At 35.7% G+C, this 16,950-nt stretch overlaps 1 protein-coding gene across 4 annotated transcripts; it reads left to right on the top strand.

The window, feature by feature from the left end:
• Window positions 1-1,578: 1,578 nt before the first annotated feature.
• Window positions 1,579-8,009, top strand: LOC131039208 (serine/threonine-protein kinase AFC2). 4 transcript variants are annotated; one of them, XM_057971892.2, is made up of 12 exons: window positions 1,579-1,843; window positions 4,713-4,941; window positions 5,083-5,109; window positions 5,228-5,381; window positions 5,513-5,561; window positions 5,708-5,822; window positions 5,932-6,023; window positions 6,299-6,449; window positions 6,553-6,617; window positions 6,707-6,804; window positions 6,944-7,049; window positions 7,165-8,009. In XM_057971892.2, exons 1-12 carry the CDS (start codon window positions 1,739-1,741, stop codon window positions 7,333-7,335), a joined length of 1,362 nt encoding a protein of 453 aa, XP_057827875.2. In that variant the 5' UTR covers window positions 1,579-1,738; the 3' UTR covers window positions 7,336-8,009. The 4 variants fall into 4 exon arrangements, with proteins under 4 accessions (XP_057827875.2, XP_057827873.2, XP_057827877.2 ...); XM_057971890.2 differs by having other exon boundaries at window positions 6,296-6,449; XM_057971894.2 differs by lacking the exon at window positions 7,165-8,009 and having other exon boundaries at window positions 6,296-6,449; window positions 6,707-7,048.
• The last annotated feature ends 8,941 nt before the right edge of the window (window positions 8,010-16,950 follow it).

The raw sequence follows: 16,950 nt of genomic DNA, 5'->3' as shown, positions 1-16,950 counted from the left end.
TTGTAATCCAAATTCACCAAAATCTTTAAGGTGAGTAATTCTAAACACTAAACATGGCTGAGAGGTGTATACTAACCCTAAATCCTAAACTCTAAATAGATCTAGTGGTGTAAACTAACCCTAAACCTTAATTGATATGAATTAATAGAGATCAATATATATCTCTAGAGTTTTAATTATATCATAAAATAAATTAAATAAACTATAAGTTAGAATCCCTAAACTTTAAATTTATAGTCTATAGATTATGATTCAATAGACCTAGGGTTTATTAAATGTGGATTACTTATTTCTTTTAAATCTAAATCGATTAAATAATTAGTATCAAAATATTTGAATGACCTAAAAATTAAAACATACTAAATATTATTTTAATGACCTAAAAATTTACCTGACTCATGTAGAAAGTGGATGTGGGAAATAAGATGCAAATTATTTGAGCCAATTAATTGAAGAAAAAAATAAATTGTAATTTGAAAACTTAAAAATCATGCATCTTAACTATTGAAAAAAAAACAAAACAATTTAATAATTACAAGTTAATAAAATTCCATCTAACCGATTCCAAGTAACGACAAGTACTAATAAATTTAAGATGAGTTTTTGACACATTGTCTAACTCCTAAATATAGACCCACCCTCCATACTTCCATTAGGCAATACTATTGTAATGAAAATTCATTTGTTGTGCTTATATGGTTATTAAAAAAAAATATTTAGACCAATAAAAAGCAATCATTTTTCTTTCTTTAATTTTTTTAAATTTATTTTATAGTATAGATGCACATTTGTTAACATTATAATTTACAAAAATTATTTTTGTTGCAAACGATTGGCTAATATCGTTTTGCCTCTTATAGGCGGGTTTCTCGGAACACGCATAATCTCAGGTTTTTCGGAATCACCAAAAATTTCACATATCATAACTAAAATATAGTTATTAATATGTTAGTCATGAAATATTTTATAATTATAGATATTATTGTTTTAAAATCCCCCAAACTTTGCATGTTTATAATATAGATAAAAAAAAATTAGGTATCAATGCGATCACAAATTGTATAAATAATATAAAAAAATAAAATAAATTAAAAATATATTAGTTACAATTAATAAATTACTATTTCAACTACAAATTCACAAAAAATAATAATATAAAACAAAATAAATTAAATTTAAGAATATATTAGTTACAATTAATAAATTACTATTTCAACTACAAATTAACAAGGCAAGTACTCGCCACTATGTGGCACTTGTTATTATTATTTATAAGAAATTAAAGTCAATTTCCAAATAAAAAATAGATTTAATCCTTTAAATATTAAAGTTATGGTTAGCCAAAATAATACCCTTTCCCAAAGTATATTTAAGATATTAAAATTAGTAAATACCATATTTACTAATTTTAATTTTTTTAAAGGTCTAACAAGAAGTTTAACAAGGACAAATGAAACTAAATATGTAGTTATTACTTAAAATTCCAATTAAACAAAAAAAAAATAACTTCCACCACACGGCAAAGGGAGGTCGGTTTCGAGGATAGAGGTGGGCTGGAATCCACTATTAAAACGAATATTCCAAAGATCGTTCTTTACATTGCTCGAATAATCCTTGACCTATCGCTTCAAAATCCTAATCTTTCTTCGTTTTCTCTGTATAGAGATACCGTAAAATTTTTCTCCTATTTTCGCTGCGAGAAGAAACCCTAGAAACGGCTGCTTGCAGATCAGCTGCCATGGCGTGTGTTGCAGGATACCCTCTTCACAATCTACTCGAGGAGCATCCAAAGAAACGACGTAAGCTAACTTCGTCATGGGATGTGCTTCCCTCTGGTCAAAAGGTTAGGAAATTTGTTTCTCTATTTGTTTATATTTCTGGACTGTTATTCGGGTTAGGGTTGATGATATTTCTTGTGACATATTAGGATTTCTTGGGTTGAAAAGAAATCATGATCTATCAAATTTGTGAGGTGTTTTTACCTTTCAATCTTTTTCTATTTGGTGTTTCTGTTGGCGAAGAGATTTCGCTTAATATTTAGTCTGTGTTGTTTCATGGTTTATTGATAAGCCATAGTTTCTCGTTTTTTATTTTATTTGGGTTTTTGGGCGCATACTCTTGACGAGTCTGGAGAATAAGCGTATTGTACTGTTGGTTTTGCGGAATTGTGTTTTGTATGATAGATCTATTTCAAGTCAAGGGTCTCTGAATGTTTGGACCTTTTGGGTTAATTTCATGCCCTTTAGAATCCTAGATCGGCACTTATAATTGTATTGTTTGCCGTACTTATTTGGGTATTGTAGAGCCTGAGGGTCAAGGGTGTTGGAGAACAAGTAGGCCATAATATTCGGTTTGGAAGTTTTGGGGTTTCGGTGAATGATGCAATTTAATAGATCTTTGGGTTAATTTTGATATAGGATTAAAAAAATGATTAATAATTAATTTCATCCCATGCAAAATCCCAGATCTGTACTATCAATTGTTTATTTTTACTTTACTTATCTGGGTATCTTAGAACCCGAGGCTCAAGCGGGTTAGAGAAGAAATGGGTCGTAATATTGAGTTTGGAGGATTTGGGTTTTCGTTGACTATAAATAGTCTGTATGATTTGTGGTTTGGTTGGTTGACATATTGCAATATTACTGGGTTAATTTTAGTAGGAGATTTAAAAAATGTTCAATTATTAATTTCCTTTCATGTAAAATCCTAGATCTGTACTTCTAATTGTTTATGGTTTACGAACTTATTTGGGTATTTTAGAACCTGAGGCTCAAGGGGGTTGGAGAATAAGTGGGTCCTATATTGGGTTTGGAGGAAATTGGATTTTCAGTGACTATAAAGAGTCTGGATGTTTTGTTGTTCGGTTGGTTGGCATGTTGTAATATTACTGGGATAATTTTGGTAAGAGTTTTTTAAAATTTTCAATTATTGATTTCATGATTTGCAGAATCCTAGATCTGTCCTTTTAATTGTTTTTTGGTCTACCAAACTTATTTGGGCATTTTAGAACCTGGGGGTTAAGGGGTCGTAATATTGGCTTTATTGGGTTTGTAGGATTTGGGTTTTCGAAGCTCTAAACAGTCTAGATGATCATATTGTTAATTTTGGTAGGAGTTTTTAAAAATAATCAATTATTAATTTCATGTTTTGTAAAATCCTAGATCTGTACTTCTAATTGTTTTTTGGTCTACTGAACTTATATGGGCATAACTCATGTGCATTTTAGAACCCGGGGCTCAAGGGGTTGAAGAATAAGTCGCTCGTAATGTTGGGTTTATTGGGTTTGTATGATTTGGGTTTTTGATACTATATAAAGAGTCTGATTTGTGGTTTGTTTGGTTGACATATTGTAATATTAATGGGTTAATTTTGGTAGGGGATTTAAAAAAGATAACTATTTATTTCATCTTAAGTAGAAACCTAAATATGTACTTTAATAATTGTTTATTGTCTACCGTACTTATTTGGGTATTTTAGAACATGGGGCTCAAGGGGTTGAAGAGTAACTGGGTTTGTAGGATTTGGGTTTTCGATACCATAACGAGTCTAGATGATTTGTGGTTAGGTTGGTTGACATATTGTAATATTATTCTGGTAGGGGATTTAAAAAAGATTAATTATTTATTTCCTCTCATGTAGAAACCTAATTCTGTACTTATAATTACTTATTGTCTACCGTACTTATTTGGGTATTTTAGAACCTGAGGCTAAGGGGGTTGGAAAACAAGTGGGTCGTGGATCGTATCATTGCCTACCGTAATTTTGCATTTGGAGGATTTGTATTTTCGGTCATTATAAAGGGTTTGGATGATCTGTTGTTTTTGGTTGGTTGACATTGTAATATTAGTGGGTTAATTTTCATAGGTGATTTAAAATTGATTAATTAATAATTTAATGGCTTGTAGAATTCTTGATCTATACTTTTAATTGTTTATTGTCTACCGTACTTGTTTGTGTGATTTAGTCAAAGGTGGTTGGAGAATAAATGGGTTTTAATATTGGGTTTGGAGGACTTGGTTTTTGGTGACTGTAAAGGGTCTGGATGATTTGCAGTTTGGTTAGTTGGCATATTCTAATGTCACTAGTTTCTGAAAGGCCAGCCTTAAACCACACACTAAAAACATATTAAGTTTAGAGAATGTTAATCAACTCTGAGTGTTTAACACTTTTAAGCCTAGAAGGGCATTCTTAGTGTGATGACACACTAGCAACATATTAAGCTTAGAAAATGTCAGTTAACTTTGAGTATTTAACACTTTTAAGCCTAGAAGTATAAAAGCTTGGTGTGTGATGACTTAAGCAGTTACCTTCTGAAATACTTGTGTGATTTTGGTCAAAGTTGATGATATATTTTTAAAAAGTGCATAATATTGCTTGTTTCATGGTCTTTGGAATGATAGATCTAATATGTGTTGTCTCTGGATTTGATTGTGTCGATAAAAAAATCATTTGCACAATCGAATCTAGAAGCAACACATATCAGTCTCATGGATTGTAGAAATCTACTAGCATTAACGATAGATCTATGTGATTAACTGGTTGGACTACTGTCTACCTTTATATTTGGATATTTCAATCCTTGACCTGTAGAGGATAAGGATCGTGAGAGCGGGCTATCTTGAATAACATATGATAGATTCATTTTCTTTAATATAACATGAAAATTCTCAGACTCTGGTATCATTTTAAGTTTCTACACATTCTCTCTGCAGGCGCAGAATATACTCAATCTTTTTGGGCAAACTGTTTCAAACATCGAAAGGGATACAAATGGGACTTCTGCCTTATCGGGGGCAGAGCCCTCAGAGCATAGTGGTTCTGCTACATCATCTCAAGCATCAAGTGGAGATGTACCATATCAGCATATCTCTCCTCCATGGCGCAATGATGACAAGGAGGGCCATTATCAGTTTGCTCTCGGAGACAACTTGACCTCTCGATGTAATTTTTCATTGGACGGCCCTCAATTTGTTTTTTCCAATAGGGTTATGGCTTTTAAGGATTCATGGCATAGGTCTCTCCTATCATGTATTATTGTTTATAATCAGTTCTCTAATATGTCCCGTCTTCTCTGTCTTGCAGATAAGATTCTGAGTAAAATGGGTGAAGGTAATTTTGATTGTCCTTTTTGTGTGGTCGACAGATTTATTTATGATCTTGAAGGGGGTGTTTTCTGATAATAACTAGAAAAATAATTAAGTTCTCATAAAAGAAACAATTTGTACAGGCACCTTTGGACAGGTCTTGGAATGTTGGGACAGAAAATCAATGGATCATGTAGCCATTAAAGTTACCCGCGGGTTACAGAAGTATCGAGAGGAAGCACTAATTGAAATTGATGTTCTTCGTGAAGTTGGAAAGTATGATAAAAGTGGCAAACGGTATGTAACAGCATTTTGTCTCCTTCAGTACATGGTATAAACATTATACTAACACTAGAACAGTAATTTAAATTATGATCCCGGTAGTGGTGGTTTCTGAGAAAGTGATCTGAATTGACCTTTTTATTCAGTTGCGTGCAAATGCGGGAGTGGTTTGACTATAGGAACCACACTTGTATCGTGAGTATTTTAGATCAATTTATATCTCCTTGATATCGTCGATCTATACATCAATCTTATATTTTATCGCAATATTCGGCAGATTTTCTTTAGGTTGTTAGAGTGTCGTTAAGGTTTTTATGGATGAATGAAACTGCCTCAAACAGGTATTTGAAAAGCTTGGACCAAGCCTATACGATTATCTACAGAAAAACAGCTTTCGACCATTTCCCATTGATCTTGTCCGTGAGATTGGAAGACAGCTTCTGGAGTCAGTAGCATGTGTGTAGGCAACACTTGAGTTTAATCTATAATGGTTGTCTAATGAATTGGCCACTTGTGATTTTCTAACAGTTTTGTTTCCCCTAATATTAGCAACGATGTGTGGCAGATATGCATGATCTGAAACTTGTCCATACGGATTTAAAGCCTGAAAATACACTTTTTGTTTCTTCAGACTTTATCAAGGTGCCTGATTACAAGGTAGCCCACTGGTGATTATAGTTTAGTGGTACTGTAGTCGGTGCTTATGGTTATGGATGATATGAGGAAGTAGTCGTTGAAAAATGGTGTTTATTCGCATCTTGTTAAGTTTTATTTGAAGTGGTTCGTGTGGTTGTATTGGTGTAACTAAACCTGCATTTGTTACGAAATAATAACATACTTTTGACCTCTGCTAAGGACTAAATGTAATTTTATACTTAATCCTATTTCCACAAAGAAAATAAATTTTGATTAATATCTTGTATCTTTAGAAGGGCACAAAGAGATCAGCAGAAGACAACCTAATGAGGCTACCAAAGTCAGGTGCAATAAAGTTGATTGATTTTGGAAGCACTGTATTTGAAGATCAAGATCACACATCGGTGATCTCAACCAGGCACTATCGAGCACCCGAGGTTATTCTGGGTAAGCTTGCCGTGGCCGACAAATGTCATAACACCCTAAATTGAAAGAAGCCTTTCTAATCTAATGAAAGAATGTACGCCTAAGCATGTATGAATCTTAACAGGTCTTGGGTGGAATTATCCTTGTGATATTTGGAGTGTAGGATGCATGCTTGTGGAGCTGTGCACGGTAACCTATTTATAATATAACATTTGTATGTGTAATGAATATGAACTGGCTAGTTAAATTATAATCATGGAATGGACATATATGTGTAGGGAGAGACTTTGTTTCAAACCCATGAAAACTTGGAACATCTTGCCATGATGGAAAGGGTGTTGGGGCCGTTGCCTAGGCATATGTTAAAGAAAGCAGAGTGAGTTTTTTGAAGTTTTTCAGGGGAATATTAACATAGAGCTATATGTGTGCTACGAAAGGAAAAATATGTGATCTCATGCTGATATCATTTTATGGGTGCACTAAAGCATGATCGTCAAACATTTTTGTGCTTACAGTAGCAGATCTGCCAAATATTTTAGACATGGAACACGATTGGACTGGCCAGAAGCAGCAGCTTCAAGGGATAGCATTCGAGCAGTAAGGAAGTTGCAGAAGCTTGGGGTATGTTTATCACATCTTATTCTTTGGTTGAGCCTGGCTATTAATTTAACCACTTGTTTCTTTATGAGAGTTGTTCTTTTATCAAGATATTAAACTGTGTGCGTTGCCTTCGCAGAATTTGATCATGCAACATGTTGATCACTCGGGTGGTCTCCTTATTGACTTGCTGAAAAACCTTCTCAAATTTGAACCTTCAGAGAGGCTGACAGCTCGGGAAGCTTTGAGACATCCTTTCTTTGGAAAAAGTTCAAGGAAAGATAATGGTTTATGCAGCAGCCTACAGTGAGCCAGTCCTAATAAATTCCTGGAAGCGAGATTATCCTAATCTTTATCAATGACAGCTAGAGAAGCTTTGAGACATCTGTTTTTTGGAAAAAGTTTCCAAAGGAAAGAAAATGTTTCATGCAGCCTACATTGAATTCCAAGTAGCGAGATTACTCTAAATCTTTATCAATGCCTGCCGCTTTTGGAACTGTAGAATGGTTTTCTATTGCTTTTCAAATGGATGCTTTATACTTTGATTTGGCTTGCCATTGATTCTTTGTAAGCAAATACCATGAGGGCATTGAACTTTGAACAGCACGGAAAGCACGGGCTAGCCATAAAGTTTAATTGCAAGGAAGTTCACTGAAAATGAGATTGCCGGGCTTTGCATACAGAGCAATGGCCAGTTCTGTTGAAAGAGGAATGACCATTCCTTGTAGTGGCTGTTCAGATTGCTATGAATTTGGGGCTGGGAGATTGCCAGTTGCATGCCAAAGAAGGGCTAGTGAAGTTGGACGTCACCAAAAAATGCGATTTTGTCCAAGAGATGACCTGATGTCTCACTGACGGTGGTTGTTCAAGCTTGAATCATCTTGTTTTTAGAAATGTATAAAACCATCCTTTTGCCTTGGTTGTTGAAAGCCATATTGTAAGAAATGTATATACCATTCTTTTTGCCTTGCGGCACACCTCCAATCTACGTATTTTATTTTGCTAGAAACATTTTGCTCGTCATATTTGTCGTTAATATGATAATTTAGATGATAAATGGGTTGTGCATCAACATCTTATATATATATCAGGATGCAAATTGTGTTACCAGCACGTGTTTTTAAGTGTATTAGTTACAACTTATCATAATAATAAGTGATTGCTGGACTACGTGGACATACTCGTAAGGGAACACAATGAACTAGGAGCAGGAAGATTATAAGAAGATGCATGGAAAAAGCTAGAGATGTCCAGAACTTGTCCTTGGATTTGGAAATATATGTTAACTAATAGTTTTTATTCGATACGTCTGTGCCTGGTAGCGGCTTGAATAAGCTTATTTCGAGAAATGTATGATATTACGCTCGAGTCAGCTTACTGAAAGAAGTGAATATTACAATTCTTTTGCACTGGTTGTTGAAGCTTGAAGCAGCTTCTTGTATGAAAATGTATGATACCTCTCTTTTGGCTGGGTTGAAGCTGAGGGGATAGCATGCGAAGGCAAGAGTCAGTGAAGTAGATGTCGTCAAAATAGACCCTGTCAAATAAGAGGGTGTCTCCTACAGACGGTGCTTATTTAAGATTGAATTGGCTTATTGTAAGAAATGCATAAATACCATTCTTTTCTCTTTCTTGTTGAAACTCGAATTAGCTAAGAGACGTGTGACACCATTCTTCTGTGTAGGCTGCTGAAGATTGAATCAGCCGACTGTAAGAAATGAATGTTACTATTCTAAAGTTTCTCCTGTTGAAGCTTGAATCAGCTTAATGTACGACACTAGTTTTTTCAACTATGTTACTAATCTATTATGTATGAAATGTATGACACCATTTTTCAACCATGTTACTAGTCTATCATGTTTATTTAGAATGTATACTAGTATACTATTATTCTTCTCTCTTTTGAGTGCAGAAGCTTGAATTAGCTTATAGTAAGAAATGTAGCATGATATGCTTTAACCATGGTACTACCATGTCTATTGCCCTCGTTTGAGATCGTGTTGCCGATTTCATTTTCCATTAGCGTAGCTCTTGCTTATTTACACACGCCCCCTTGAATGCATAGTGGGGGGTAGTCGAGTTGAGATGTAGCTAATATTGATTGTCTAGCGGAATACTATTTGTATGAAACGTGTGATACCAGGGAAATTTGGAAGAGTATTTCGTGTGATCCATTTTTTTCCCTTTCTAATTTTCGATTTGCAAGCTACGCTGAAGTTTGTAGGGGAAAGGATCCAGTAGTTGTGCATCCTAACTTCGCGTTTCTCAAAATCCTACTTGGAAATTTCAAATTACTCCGATTTTTTTTACAGCAGCTTATTTGGCAAGTCCTCTGCTTATAACTAAGGTTTCAAGGCCACATCATCAAATATGATGCCACATCAACATGTTTTTTGCCAAGGTGTCCAAAACAACCCCCCAAAAAAGTGAGACCAATAGGTGTGCAAAAGAGACCCCAATAGTTGTGCAGCTGACATGGCATCATCTGATTGGTTGCTTTTTACAATATTAGTACATTTCTTAACAACTACTGGTACATTTTCTAACAATTATTGGTACATTTCTTAACAAAAATTGATATTTTTTGTTTCAAACAATAGGTTTTATTTGTTCAATTTTTGGAACAAAAGGTATCAACAACCAACAACCATCACAACAATTGGTACATGCTCAACTGCTGGGTCCTTTCCCCTATTTGTCAACAAAACAAAAATATTAAATTTGGGTGCAAACGTGTTTGAAAAGTGTTTCAAGCATGTACGTCAATTATGTCATTTGGCTTGTGTTATTTTCATTAGGACATAAAATTGATCCATTTTCATTATCTAACATTTCCTCTATAATTGATTAAATATAGTTCTAATCATTCCATTTTTCTTTTTTCATCTAATTAAATGATGCTCATTATATTTGACTAAATATGGTTCTAATCATTCCATTTATCCTTTTTAATCTAATTAAATGACATTCATTGTTTATAACTACCTCTAGTTATTTTTGGCTTGCTTCAATAAGTAAATCTAATTATTTACATTTTGTCTTTTTTTTCAAATAAATAAATAAAAACTTGATGCCCTGCAAAAAGGATTAGAAAATCTGTTTGATGGCAACACATACAAGAGCACAAAAAACAAACGTCAGTGTTAGCAACAAAAGATTATCCTAAACAGGCATATCAAGAGAAATATTAAGCATGAAATAAAAAGCATGTAAACATAGAATAAAATAGCTAATCAAGATGCTCATAGTTGCTCCTCCCTTGTTCCTTTCCTCTCCAAGTTCCAAATGAGTGTAGCTCTCAACTTTTAGCACTAGCCATGGATGCCATATGGAGATTCAAGATAGTTGAATATGATAAGCAAATGCTATGCAAGTGTAGATAGTGATGCTATGAGAAAACTCTATGCTAATGCTAGTATAACAACAATATTTTAATGCTTCCTTCTTTGTTTGAGGAGAGGGGTTCTATTTATAAAAGAAATGGGGAAATGAAGGGTTAAGATTGAGCAATCTTAACAAGGGTTAAGATTGAAAGATATTCAATCCATGTGAGACTTTCAACCCAATCTCATGTTGACAAGTGTCACCATGAAGAGGCTTGAGAGGAGAGATAAGGAGCATTACATGCTTGAGGGGACATGATGGTTACCCTAGTCAAAGAAATAAATGCTTTGAAGAGACACATGGGTTACATGAGGGTTAAGTTAGGGGTCAAAGTTCTTAACCATGGGTGCAAGTGGAATTAACCATTAATGGTCATGTAAGAGCCATAAGTGGTTTGGAAGACTTTAGAGGTTAATTTGTTGAACACACAAATCATTAATTGCTTTTCAAAGACTTTGGAGTCTTTGAAAAGTGACTCCAATTTGCTTAGGAATGCGACAATATTTAGGGGATGGATTAGGTTAATTAGAAAAGGTTTAGAAGAATCTAGAAGGGGTTTAGGCATGCAAGTGGATTTTGTAGGAAAATGCAAGTGGGAGGAATTTTGGTATTTTCAATTAAAATAAAATCATTTATTTCAATTAAATGGTGTAATTTGCATTTGGATAAATATTCAAATAAATATTAATTATTTAAATGAGAAAAATGAAGATAAAGCATTAAAATGCTTGAAGACCTTGAGGGAAACCATTAAAGTCTTAAGAAGACTTTAAGAGAAGCCATTAAGTTTGAAGATTTTAAAGCCATCAAGTTTGAAGACTTTAAGGGAAACCATTAAAGGCTTAAGAAGACTATAGAAGAAAGCCATCAAGTTTGAAGACTTTAAAGGAAACCATTAAAGGTTTCAAGTGGGTGAGGATAAATAGGATTTTAAATAAATAATTTATTTAAAATAGTTGTGCAACTTGCTTTTGTACGAAAATGCAAGTGGGTGGAGGATAAAAGTGATTTAAATAAATGATTTATTTAAAATAGTTGTGCAACTTGCATTTGTAGGAAAATGCAAGTGGGTGGAGGATAAAGGTGATTTAAATAAATGTTAATTTATTTAAATGTGAGAGGTGGGATTTTGGGGGGAATTTAAATAAATATTAATTTATTTAAATGTAAGAGAAAATTTAATTAAATAAATATGATTTATTTATTTAATTAATGGTTTGAATTTGGTTAAATGAATTAAATCAAATAAATTGAATAATTTATTTAAATAATAGGAGAAGAGGGTTAAGATGAATTAATTAAATATATTATTTTAATTAATTATTGATTGATGGTTAAATAATCAAATAAATACTAATTATTCATTTAATTAAGTGGACAAATTTATGTGACTACATTTGCCCTTCTTTGAGACGGTGCAGTTTATCGCGTCGTTTCAAAGAAAGAAAAATAGGTGTGAAGAAATGCCCCATAAAATGTAAATTTAATGGGTGGTATGCCCCCTCAAGAGATGGGCCGAATTTTTTTTTTTTGAAAAATCGAGCGATCTCTCGAAAAAGAATGAAAAGTGAAGGGGAGGTAGAATAGAAGAAATTAGAACCAATGATGAAAGAATGGGAGAAAATGGAGTGAATATGAAGAAACAACAAGCCAGTGAGTACCTTGAGGTCATGCAAGAGATACATAACAGATGTAGTGTGGGGTTTGGATTGATGCTATACAATTGATCAAAATTGGTTGGACAATCTGGTGCAATCGGTTTAATTGCCCCCGTCAAGTCAAAGCGTGACAGTTGATGTCAGTTGGTCGCTTGGACATGATAAAGTCTGAGTAAGTGAATCAAAGTGACCTGATGTGACTTAGACAATTGATGTAATTGCCCGATGAAGTCAAGGTATATGAAGCAAAATACTCGTTGAGACGTAGACAATTGATGTAATTGTCTGTTGGATTGTGTTTGATTGGTTGATCAATTGATAGTGTGTGCATGTGATGGATAGTTGTGGGGAATCATGGCAACCCCGTTGAGACTAGGTCATTATGATAAATGCTTGATGTAGTCTAGGATTACCATGATCGATTACCTGTTGAGACCCGAAGATACTTGATCAGAGTATCTGTTGATAGTCTAGGTGTGCGTGAGTTGATGTATCTATGCAGATAGAGTAACTTCTTGACTTATTGGATGACTTAGGATAAGAAACACAATCCCTCCTATTTAGAGATGGATGGTGATGAACATGGCTTGATTAGGTTGATTGGGACATGATGTAGGGTATGTGATGCTGATTATCGAGATGGGGAGAGTGGGGGTTGGGGTTCAATGTTAGATAGAAGAAATTGAGGACCTATTACATTCCTATGGAAGAAGAGGAAAATAGAGTATCCATTGTCATTACTATGTATGAATGATATGCAGCTATTTATGAATGTATGGATGGATGGAATGCAACGGAATGCAATATATACAAATGAGATGGAATGATAATCCATGGTGCTTTATTTTTCATAATTGAGCTTTAAAATGTTGTAAGAAAATACAAGCAACTTGACATAATGGTTCAAGATGACTTGAGTATTTCTTACATGGATTTTGATATAGCAAGTTAATACAAGCAACTTGATATAATGGATCAAGTTGACCTGAGTATTACTTGTAGAACAGACAAGAATTATCTCATTTCATGCATGACTTGGATTGTCCTCCTTGATCTTAGGTTGATCATATCCTGAGACAAGTGCATACCATAATAAGAGATAAAACCTTTATCCAGTTTGGATGAGGTAGGAGGAACCAAAGAAAGAGAATTGTACCTGCAAACAAACAATATATACATAAAGAATAAAGAATAGGGATCCTTGGTAATGGTTCATGCTCATATGGTCGAGGTATACGCTGTAGTCAGCAAGCCGTAATGATCTATGACTGCATTTTGCATAAGATCATGTAGCTTGGTGAACTTCCCACGTAGACACCATTAGTACATGCCCTAATACTTCATCGGAAGTAATGCGCAAACGATACAAAACAATGCTGAAAGATCCTGATACAGATAAACAAATGATTGTACTCACAAATCAACCAAGTATTTGATAGCTTAACATAATTTTCTTGTCAAAGAAAACGTCACTTTTGTCTTTGTTTTGATTAGGAAAGATGCATCTTTATTTAAAGACAGTTTTGAGTGTTGATGTTGATTGTGTGATTTGATTGATAAATGGTCATCGTGTGAGTATTATGTCAATGTTTGTTTTGTATCTGCTCTGATGAATATGTACAAGGTGTTGCCATGTTTTTATTTTGATTTTCGATGGTTTTTCGTTGTTTTTGGATTTTGTGAGACATTTTTGAATGTTTTTGGATTTTGTGAGACATTTTTCTGAATGTTTTTGGTATTTTCCGGTATGCAGGGGAGCTTGATGCTCTGTTCAGCTTAGGTATAAAACCGTTTGAGGTGCATGCTGTTGATTGGATCTGCAAGCAATTCTCCTTCTGATGTAGCCAACTGATATGCCCCGGACCCGAATACAGCAGTGACAACATATGGGCCCAGCCAGTTTGATTCAAACTTGCCCTGATGTTCTCTATTTGGTTGGTTGCGAGGATTCTCTCGTAGAACAAGATCACCTACTTCAAATGTACGAGATCTAATTCGGTGATTGTAGCTTCTGCTCATGCGCTGCTGATAGGCTTTTAGATGGTTGTACGCAGCTTGTCGCTTCTCATCAAGTAACTCTAAGTCCTGAAGGCGTGAGACTCTGTATGCTTCATCATCGATGAGATTGTGCAAGGAAACCCGTAAGGATGGTATTTTGACCTCAATAGGTAAAATAGTTTCGGCACCATAGACCAATGAATAAGGAGTTGCACCTGTAGGGGTTCGAATGCTAGTTCGATATGCCCATAGCGCTGGATTCAATTGAACATGCCAATCACGACCGACATCATTGACTGTCTTCTTTAGGATTCTTAATATGTTTTTATTGGATGCTTCGGCCTGACCATTGCCTTGTGGGTAATAGGGGTGGAAAAGCGATGTTGGATATGAAATTTCTCACAAAGTTCACGGACATCCTGATTTTTGAAAGGAAGACCGTTATCTGTGATGATGGACATGGGCACACCATACCGGCAGATGATGTAGTTGAGGATGAATGAGGCGATCTGCTTGCCGGTGACTTGGGTAAGTGGAACAGCTTCGATCCACTTTGTGAAATATTCGATGGCGGTAATAATGAATTTATAGCCGTTAGATGAAGATGGGTGAATCTTACCCACAAGGTCAAGGCCCCATTGACAAAAAGGCCATGGTGTTGTGATTGGTTGTAGTTCTTAGGCTGGTGCGTGTATTAGGTCGCCATGAACTTGACATTTCTTGCATTTTCTGACAAAGTAGTAGGAATCTTTTTCCATAGATGGCCAATAGTATCCATTGCGCAGGAGTTTCTTGGCTAGTGATGGACCACTTGAGTGAGTCTCGCAAATTCCTTCATGGACTTCTTCCAAAGCCTTTGTTATCTCACCTTGTTCTAGACATCGAAGGAGAGTACCATCAAGACTGCGTCGGTATAGGGTCTTGACAATAATGGTATATCGAGCAGTTTGGCGAATGAAGGTTTTACGTTGGTTATTTGATTGGTTGGGAGGAAGGGCGTGATCGCGGAGATAGGTGTAGAACTCACCATACCATGGGGATTCAGAATCGACAAGGCGACATATCATTTCGGATTAGGGATATCATAAGCAGGAATCCAAAGTTGTTCTACCAAGAACTCGTAGCGTGTTGAATTCTGTGGAAGAGCTAGGATAGATGCGATGGTAGCCATAGCGTCAGCAGCTCGATTTTGATCTCTGCGTATCTGCTCAAAAGTGATAGTAGCAAATGCTGTCTTTAGAGTGTCCACCATTTGCTTATATGGCATGAGTTTGTCATCCTTGGTCTGATATTCATCTGTTGCTTGTCGAATGACAAGTTGTGAGTCGCCATATACTTGCAGTTCTTGTAATTTCCATTGTACTGCTAGCCTGAGTCTTGTGATCAAGGCCTCATATTCTGCTATGTTGTTTGTGCATGGAAATGTGAGCCTGTAAGACTTCGGGATGCTATCACCTTGAGGTGTGATAAACAGAATGCCTGCCCCTGAGCCATGCCTAGTGTATGAACCATCAAAGTATAGTTTCCATGGTTGTGTTGTTGTGATCATGAATATCTCTTCATCTGAAAAATTGGAAATGAGAGGATGATCGCCTATGAGGGGTGCATCGGCCAACTGATCTGCAATAACTTGACCTTTGATAGCTTTACGGTCCACGTACTCGATGCCAAATTCATTTAGAATCATCACCCATTTGGCCAAGCGGCCTGTCAGAGCTGCTTTGCTGAGTAAATACTTGAGTGGATCAATCTTTGCAATGAGTTGCACCTTGTGTGTTAACAGATAGTGCCTCAGTTTAGTGGCTGCTAAGATTACTGCTAGACAAGCTCGCTCAATAGGCGTGTAATTGAGTTCATAGCCCACCAGTGTGCGAGAGATGTAGTAAACAACACATTCTTTTCCTTTTGCATTATGTTGTGCCAGTAGTACACCCAATGCTATACTTGTTGCTGAGATATAGAGTAACAACGGTCTACTTGGATCTGGTAGGATCAATAATGGTGGTTTCATGAGATAGTCTTTAAGTGTCTGAAATGCTTGCTGGCATCGGGCATCCCACTGAAAGCGGATGTTCTTGTGTAGCAGGTGTGTGAATGGGTGACATTTATCAGCCAATTGTGCGATGAATCTGCAGATAGATTGGAGTCGTCCTTGTAATGTCCTTAGCTGACTGATATTCTTTGGAGGTGGCATGTCCATGATTGCTTTTACCTTTGCTGGGTCGACCTCAATACCTTTGCTTGAGACAATGTATCCTAGAAGCTTCCCGGAGGTCACTCCAAAGACACATTTCTTTGGGTTGAGTCGAACATGGTATTGTTCCAGTCTATCAAAGATTTTATCTAAGATGTGGAGATGCCCTTCTCTGGTGAGTGATTTTGCTATTAAGTCATCAACATAATCTTTCATCATGGTATGCATCATGTCATGGAAGATGGTGGTCATTGCTCTTTGATAGGTTGCTCCTGCATTCTTTAGACCGAAGGGCATTACATTCCAGCAATATGTGCCCCATGGACATGTGAAGGCTGTCTTATGTTGGTCCTCTGGTGCGATCTTTATTTGATTGTATCTTGAAAAGCCATCCATGAGTGAAAGCATGGCATGTCCTGCTGCCAGATCCACTATGATGTTGATATTTGGTAGGGGGAAGTCATCCTTAGGACATGCCTTATTCAGATCTCTGAAGTCAGTACAAATGCGGATGCCCCCTTTTGGTTTACCGACAGGCACAATGTTGGAGATCCATTCTGCATAATCAATTGGCCTAATGAAACCAACATCTAGGAGTTTCTTGAGTTCTGTTTTGACTAGCACTGCAATCTGGGGATGCATCTTACGAAGCTTATGCTTGACAGGTTTGGCTCCTTTTGCTACGGTGAGG

The sequence above is a fragment of the Cryptomeria japonica genome, chromosome 10, assembly GCF_030272615.1.
Source record: "Cryptomeria japonica chromosome 10, Sugi_1.0, whole genome shotgun sequence".
NCBI classification, from domain to species: Eukaryota; Viridiplantae; Streptophyta; class Pinopsida; order Cupressales; family Cupressaceae; genus Cryptomeria; species Cryptomeria japonica.
The sequence above is the reverse complement of the archived record's forward strand: the minus strand, read 5'-3'. Positions and strand labels throughout refer to the sequence as shown.

Excerpts from the sequence above, each read along its gene's own strand:
- LOC131039208 (XM_057971890.2), top strand. The coding sequence starts at position 1,739 with ATGGCGTGTGTTGCAGGATACCCTCTTCACAATCTACTCGAGGAGCAT. Across the intron at positions 5,110-5,227 it reads TCTGAGTAAAATGGGTGAAG|GCACCTTTGGACAGGTCTTG; the intron begins GTAATTTTGATT and ends CAATTTGTACAG. Across the intron at positions 6,805-6,943 it reads CATATGTTAAAGAAAGCAGA|TAGCAGATCTGCCAAATATT; the intron begins GTGAGTTTTTTG and ends TTGTGCTTACAG.